This window comes from Azolla caroliniana, unplaced genomic scaffold, assembly GCF_043228905.1.
Source record: "Azolla caroliniana isolate FFs.n. ecotype wild unplaced genomic scaffold, voAzoCaro1.0.p SCAF_18, whole genome shotgun sequence".
NCBI lineage: Eukaryota > Viridiplantae > Streptophyta > Polypodiopsida > Salviniales > Salviniaceae > Azolla > Azolla caroliniana.
Genome location: NW_028230453.1, coordinates 1,733,702 through 1,741,708, shown reverse-complemented (window position 1 = coordinate 1,741,708; position 8,007 = coordinate 1,733,702). Strand labels below are relative to the sequence as shown.

The 8,007-nt window shown below is 39.3% G+C and overlaps 1 protein-coding gene across 1 annotated transcript; it reads left to right on the top strand.

The window, feature by feature from the left end:
• Nucleotides 1-3,001: 3,001 nt before the first annotated feature.
• LOC147852015 (putative pentatricopeptide repeat-containing protein At3g15130) lies at nt 3,002-5,971 on the top strand. Its single transcript, XM_087334181.1, has one exon. It carries the CDS (start codon nt 3,089-3,091, stop codon nt 5,912-5,914), a length of 2,826 nt encoding a protein of 941 aa, XP_087190307.1. The 5' UTR covers nt 3,002-3,088; the 3' UTR covers nt 5,915-5,971.
• The last annotated feature ends 2,036 nt before the right edge of the window (nt 5,972-8,007 follow it).

Below are 8,007 nucleotides of genomic sequence, written 5' to 3'. Positions count from 1 at the left end.
GCTCCTACCATTCTGACCCTCACTCCTCTTCATTTTGAAAACCTCCCAATCTCTTATTGAACTAACATTGTACCCTAATGTGTGTCCTTGTGGCAAATATGTTTTCTGTCCAAGCATAATATCTTCTTTGCTTCTAATCCTAGGGTTCCAAAACAACAGTTATCGAAGTTGTTCCACTTGACCAGGCCCTCATTATCTTACACTTGACCAGGCCCTCATTATGGCACGAGCCACCCTGTCCTCCATGCTAGCCGGTTCTTTCGACTTTAGACCTGGACTAAACAACCACCACATATTTGCCTTCCAAGGGTCGCCATTCCTCAAACACCAGAGGTCAACTCTATCCCTAAGAAGCATCTTCCACAATTCAAGTCCAAGTTGTAGACTTCTCACCAATAGTAAAGCCTTACTTTGGTGAACTGGATCCACCAACCCAGATCCACCCTAGTTTTTCGCCTTGATCAAACAACTCCACGCCACTTTAGCTGACGTCATCTCATGGTCTCCCCGACCAAAGGAACCCTCTCAACACTGCCTTAATGTTTTTTATGGAAGCTTTGTCTAACATCTAGCATGACACCGAATGCCACATGGTGGCTAAAAGAATGTGCTTTACCACGACCACCCTACCTACAAGAGAAAGATTTACTAATGCCCATAACCGAAGTTTTTTTCTGATTTTGTCTTTCACTTGCTCAAGCTATTGATTTTTAGGTGTCTCAACTCCCACCAAAAAACCCAAACATTTAAAAGTCATTCCATTGGGAACCCATTGAAAATCAGCATTAGGGCACCAAAGAGGCCATGGGTTTGGACTTACCCAAAATCCTCTGCTTTTGTTCCAATTAATTTTCCCTCCTAACTCTTAAATACAAAACATCTCAATCCGTCTTTCGGCCTCATTGCCTTGCAGATAGAGCATAGTGTCATCTGCATACACCGAGTCCAACAACTCCTTGCTCACATGTGGGACAACTAGTCCCCTTATTCCTACATCCAGTCTATTTAAAAAGATCGAGAATGCCTCTGAAATAAATAAATCAAGGTAGGGGGCCAACGGGCACCCCTGCATAATAGAATTGGTGGGCCCCGATGCCATGACACCAGCACCCTACTCAAACTTCCTTTGTAAAGGGCTAGCCCAGTCGATCTCCATTTTGAGGGTAGTCCCAACCTCTCCATAACTTTATCTAAAAAAGGCCATTGTACTCTGTCATACGCCTTCTCTAAGTCAAGCATGAGACATGCAATATGTTGATTGGTTTTCTTTGCCAAGGAAATCGCCTCCCAAAAGGTCAACACATTATCAATTATGCATATGTTTTCCATGAATCCTGTTTGTCCAGCATTAATTAGTGCATGCAAGTGGGGTTTGATCCTCTTGGCTAGAATATTGGCAAAAATCTTATAGATAATGTTGAGCAACGTAATCGGTCTCCATTGCCTTGCATCAGCTATTAGACCATGTACCTTAGGAATTAGAAATATCATCCCCTCTTTAAAATGCTCAAGTAAACACCCAACATCCCATTCATCATTAAGACCATCAACCATGTCAACCTTAATCACTTCCCAAATAAATTCAAAAAAAATCTCTTGATAATCCGTCAATGCCTAGACAAGTGGTTCTACATATATCCGCCAAAGCATCTGACACCTCCTCTTCCGAGAGTGGCCTTGACAAATTAACTTGTGCAACCTCTGAAATTCTTTGTTGCATTCCCTCCAATACAAGTTTTGTCAGAGTAGGTTGTTCGAGGTTACTATAACTATATGAGAGTAGCCCACGATAGTGAGGTGTGACCGCCTCCATGATCTCTGATACATCCTTCGACACTAAGGTTTCCGTGGTTACATGGAGTGAAAAGGTAAGTGATTTTATGTGTTCATATATGACATGGTCTTTGGCATTGGGGAGTGACTTTCCCAATGCATCAATTAACCTAGTGCGAGAGAGGAAGGCGACCCCTTGAGACTCAGTTTTATGACCCTTGGAAATGCAACACTCCAATGTATGAGTCGTATTGAGCCATTCAAGACTTAAACTCGATTCATCCACATAGAATTTGAAGAAGTGAGCCCCATAACATTGTCTTGAATAATTGTGCATGCGTGTGAAATAGGAGCAAAACCAGCGAGGAATTGAAGTAGAGTGGGGATGGGTGTGTGAAAGTGAGAATACAGAGACACTTAAAGATGTACGAATATGCTTGTGTGTGAAAGTGTGACTCCTAAGAGTTTAACAATCCTTGTGTGTTTTATATTCGTAAGTGAAGAAATTACCTTCTCTCTTTTTTATCGTAATTAGATTGCCCTAGTTCTAAGTTGTTAGACTACAAACACTACAATTTGGGTTCGAAACCCAATTTCTCATCTCTCTATTACTTCATAAATATCTCTTAATTCAATAGATACCAATGTGGAATGTAAGGGTTGAACCCATGACCTCATGGTCTCCATTGGGTAACCTTACCAATTGAGCTACATCAATTTGGTTTCTATCTCTCTCTCTCTCTCTCTCATAATGAGCTTATCGTAGTGGTAAGTCTTTTACACTACTAACGTTACATCTTGGGTTTGAAACCCAACTTTCTCACCTCTCTATTACTCCATAAATATCTCTTACTTCACCAAATGCCATTGTAGGGGTTGAACCCATGACCACCTGGTCTCCATTAGGCAACCTTAGCAATTGACCTACATCCATATGGGCTCTATCTTTGTCTCTATCTCTCTCCCACTCTCTCAACTTTCAAATGTCTCGTTATATACATGTCTGTGTATATGTATCGCCATTATGTATATTATTGAGATTAATTGTCGAATGCACTCTAATCGATGTCCGCAACACTTTGAAAGTCTTGGCAAGTAAATCGCGCACCTTCTCTCGAGTCTCTATGTATGTACTCTAATTTCGCGGATGAAAACCTTGATTTCTCTCTTGTGGGTATGTAACCACCACAAGATATCTATCACAGAAATTGCATATTCCCACAAGAAAAAGACAGTTCTATATGTACAACAAGGCTTTCAGAGAGGGAAACAGAGTATTGGATTACCACCCACCCCTCTCGAATGATCATGAGTTATGGTACCACATCTGCATCCTCAAGCCATGTCTGTGGCCGTGCGAGATATAGGACCCAAATGGAAAGAATCAAATTTCCTTCAGAATCAAGGTCCAGATACGGTAATGACAAAGAGCTTGGAAGACATTCTTGTGTCTCTGGATTGGAAAAAGAGCTCAGTGAAGGATCTTGCTTCTGTTTGCCAGAAATGTAGGAATGAAAAGAGTCTAACTCATGCTAAATCCATCTATATGCATGTGAGAAGCAATGGACTATCAGAAGATCTCGGTAATTACATCGTTCCCATGTTTGTTGAATGTGGAAGCTTATGTGATGCTCAGCATGCCTTTGACAAGCTTATTTATAAAAATGAGTTCTCGTGGTGCTCCCTTTTGAAAGGGTATTTTGAACAAGGAGACCTTCATCAAGTGTTGCATCTATTCGAACAAATGCAAGATAGTGGGGTTCGCCAGAGTAGACACTCTCTCTTAACCCCTTTGAAAGCTTGCTCTAAACTAAAATCTATTGAAAAAGGTCAATATGTTCATGATGTGATATTTAAAGAAGGTTTGGAAGAAGATCGCATCATCGGCAACACGATAATAGACATGTATGTAAAATGCGGGTTGCCTTTAGATGCTGTAGAAGTTTTCAATAAGCTCCATGATCGAGATGTAGTCTCTTGGAATGCATTGATTAGAGGATATATTGAACAAGGTCTTACCAAGGATGCATTGGAATCTTTAGAGAAAATGAAAACCGAGGGCATGATGGCCGATAATGTGACATTACTGTGTATGATGAAAGTTTTCAGCAGTAAAGAGTATGTAGAAAAAGGTCGAGATGTGCACGATATGGTGGTGAAACAAGGACTCGAGAGAGAGCGTTTCATTGGCAATGCACTGGTGGATATGTATATAAAGTGTGGCTTACCTTCTGAAGCTCGTAGAACCCTAGACAAGTTGCCATCTCGAGACGTGGTCTCTTGGACAGCATTAATTGCTGGATATATTGATAATGGTTTCAGTGAAGAAGCTCTAATTTGTTTCGAAGAGATGAAAAAAGAGGGCATATCCCCAAACGTTGCCACCTTTCTTTGCTCTTTAAAAGCATGTAGTAGTATCGGAGATATAGAGAGAGGTCGTGCAATACAATCTGACATACCCGTAGAAATCTTCAGAAGAGATACTTCTCTTGGGAATAGTTTAATAGATATGTATGCAAAATGTGGTGCTCTTCATGAAGCACAACAGGTATTTCAGCAGTTGCCAATTCGGAATATCATCTCTTGGAATGCACTTCTCGCTGGTTATACTGAACATGGATTTGGTGATGATGCACTTGATCAGTTTGCAAAGATGCGCCTCGAAGGTATTTCTCCAGATGCCTCTACATTAAACTGTTGCTTAAAAGCTTGTGGAATTATCGGATCGTTAGTCCAAAGTCAAGAAATGCATGATATCATTGTAATGAAGGGGTTAGAAAATGCTAACTTCATTGGAAATACTCTTGTGGATGTGTATACCAAATGTGGTTTACTTGCTGAAGCTCAGCATGTATTTAATGAACTATCAGTTCGAACTGTAGTCTCATGGACTGCACTAATAGCAGGGTATACAGACCATGGAAAAAATAGAGAAGCACTAAATTGTTTAGATCAGATGCAAGCAGAAGGTATCACTCCGAACCCTGTTACATCTGCTTGTTGCTTGAAAGCTTGTACCAACGTTGGAGACATCAAACGAGGCCAAGAAATACATTTAGAAGTCACTAAGAAGGGGGATTTGTATGTTGAATTTGTAGGGGAATCCAATGAACATGCTCACAAAATAGGGGCTGATTCTAATCAGATGCGACTTGGAAATGCATTGATCGATATGTATGGTAAATGTGGAAATGTATTTAGTGCTCAAAAAGTGTTCGATGAAATGCCAGTATGTAGCCTTGTTACATGGAACGCATTAATTACCGGATACTCCCGACAAGGGCATAGTGAAGCTGTTTTTATTATTTTTGATGAAATGAAAAATGATGGGTCAGTTCCAGATGGAATCACATTCTTGAGTCTTCTCTCTGTCTGTAGTCATGTCGGTCTTGTAAATAAAGCTCGGAACTACTTCGAGATGATGAGCAAAGACTATGACATTTCTCCAACTATTGAACATTACAATTGTATGGTGGATATCTTGGGTCGAGCTGGTCAACTGAAGGAAGCTATATCAATGATGAATAAAATGCCATATCAACCTACAATTGTTGCATGGAGCAGTGTATTAGCAGCGTGTAGGAAATGGCGTGATGTGAAGCTCGGAAGACATGCTTTTGATAGTGTGGTCAAATTGGATAAGCAACATGGCCCAGCATTTATTCTGATGTTCAACATTTATGTCGATGCTCACATGTATGATGAAGCAAACCAAATTGAGGCCATGATGCATAAAACATTGAAAGAACAGGGACAAAGCTGGATAGAGATTGGTGGTATTGTTTATAGTTTCACAACCCCAATGACTGGCATAAATCATGTCCAAAACAAAGCAATCTACAGAAAACTCCAAGAAATTCACATGAAAATGGAAAAAGAAAGGCCTGACATTGTCCGATTCCACTCCACTGATGATGGTGTATCCTGTAGACACACTGAGAAGTTAGCTGCTATTTTTGGCCTTCTCAATACTTCTGATGGAACACCAATCCGTATCATGAAAAATCTCCGTGTTTGTGGTGACTGTCATATGAGCATCGCATTTATATCAAAGATGGAAGCACGAAATATTATTTGTAAAGATATAAGCTGCTTTCATGAATTCAAACAAGGAAAATGTTCTTGTGGTGGGCATTGGTGATTAAAACTCTTTCTACATACTAAATGAAACAGAGGGAAAGTGTGAGTGAGCCTTAAATTATACACCAGCTGGCAGTAAGTTCTGTTGAAAAGGATGTCTCCTCAATTTGAGACTCTAATCAACATTGTAAAGTATCATTTATTGTATCATATCTTGACATTGTTACATGGAGGAATTAAATCCTTATTCTTGGATTCTCATAAAGCTTTTGACACTACTGAATCCTGATGACCCAGTCTATAGACCGACTACAAGACTTATCTTCACATATGAATAAAATAGAAAAGAGTACGTGGATTTTCCATAAATATCTTGGAGCAGTGTTAGTAAGACATGTCTTTGAAATGAGGAACTCCAGAAGCCAGACTGAGTACTAGTAGAGGATATGGAGCTTCTAGAGAGCCGGAGAAGATGTGCTTAAACATCTCTTACCAGAGCCATGTACTAGATAAATTGTGGCTATTTGACTCTCGTGGCCACCATTGATCCTATATGATGTGGAGATTTAAAGGGCCAAGTTGGACTTCCGATGTAAGATTCAAATGCACTTCTGATAGATGGAGATTGATGGAGAAGATGTGCTTAAACATCTCTTACCAGAGCCATGTACTAGATAAATTGTGGCTATTTGACTCTCATGGCCACCCCATTGATCCTATATGATGTGGAGATTTAAAGGGCCAGGTTGGACTTCCGATGTAAGATTCAAATGCACTTCTGATAGATGGAGATTGATGGAGAAGATGTGCTTAAACATCTCTTACCAGAGCCATGTACTAGATAAATTGTGGCTATTTGACTCTCGTGGCCACCCCATTGATCCTATATGATGTGGAGATTTAAAGGGCCAGGTTGGACTTCCGATGTAAGATTCAAATGCACTTCTGATAGATGGAGATTGATGGAAAAGTTATCTATCAATAATGTATTATATGATTCAACCAAAAGACTCAAGTTCCACGTGTTTATTGGAATTTTCACCATCCAACTATTTGTTTGTGTATATTTAAATACTACGTACAAAATTATCATTAATTGCCGACGAATGACACCTAAATTATGCTACCATAACTTTTGGTTGAAAACTTAAGCAGAAGGTCAAGTATTCTTGACACTCTTTATATCACATCCAACAAGCAAAAAGCATCATGAATATTTATATGATGGATTTGTCTAGGACTATGTCACATTCTCAACAAAGAAAAGGGTAATGACTTGCAGAAATACATTCTATCAGGTTCCCAAACAAAAATGTATACTAATCTTCTCAATTCTTGTGGTGAGAATGCCAAAGTTCAGGTACCATCAATCACGTCAAGAACATCTTGTGCATCTTAAAATTTGTCCACAGCATTTTGACTATGCCGATATATCACGCGCTTCAGTGCTATTACACTAGTCATTGCACAGTTCCACAGTTACCTTGAAATTTTCAATAGATATGTAAAACATAGCACAACCTATTAGTTGTTTTTAAGAGTTCCCACTATGTATATTTTCAATGGACACGCTGTTAGTGCATGGTTCTCTGTTTCAAGATCTATTCTCCACGTGCAAAGTTCTTTCATCAGATAATTAAGCTTGGAAACTTAGTTTGGTTGTTCTAAGCATTATTTTGCTTTCATTTATTAAAGACTATTGAGAATAAACACTATTGCTTCTCACAAAGGTTCTGGAAAGAAGATGATGTTGTGTGCATGTACACTACATAGATCCTATTTCCACTATCCCCATTTCCACTATCCCCATTAAATCGCCATTAGTTCCATTCCTTTTATGTAGAGCAGCCAGCAGTTAGCTTAAACATGACAAGAAGAAAGGCCAACAGAAACTCAACCAAACTGGCATAGTAGGAATATTCTATACTAGTTAGTTAGCTCATATAAAACAATGGCAAATACTCATCACAAACTTAAACAATGACAAATGCTGAGATCTTGCCAATGATAATCGATTCTTGGTTTAAAATCAGGTTTCATTCACAATCAGATCCCTGTTATCTAGCAATAGTAAATAGCAATGTAGAATAGATCTTGATCATGTACATGGTATTGATGACATGGCTTCAACCATTGTCCCTGAAATGTCACTCA

Coding starts and splice junctions, on each gene's coding strand:
- LOC147852015 (XM_087334181.1), top strand. CDS start 3,089: ATGGTACCACATCTGCATCCTCAAGCCATGTCTGTGGCCGTGCGAGAT.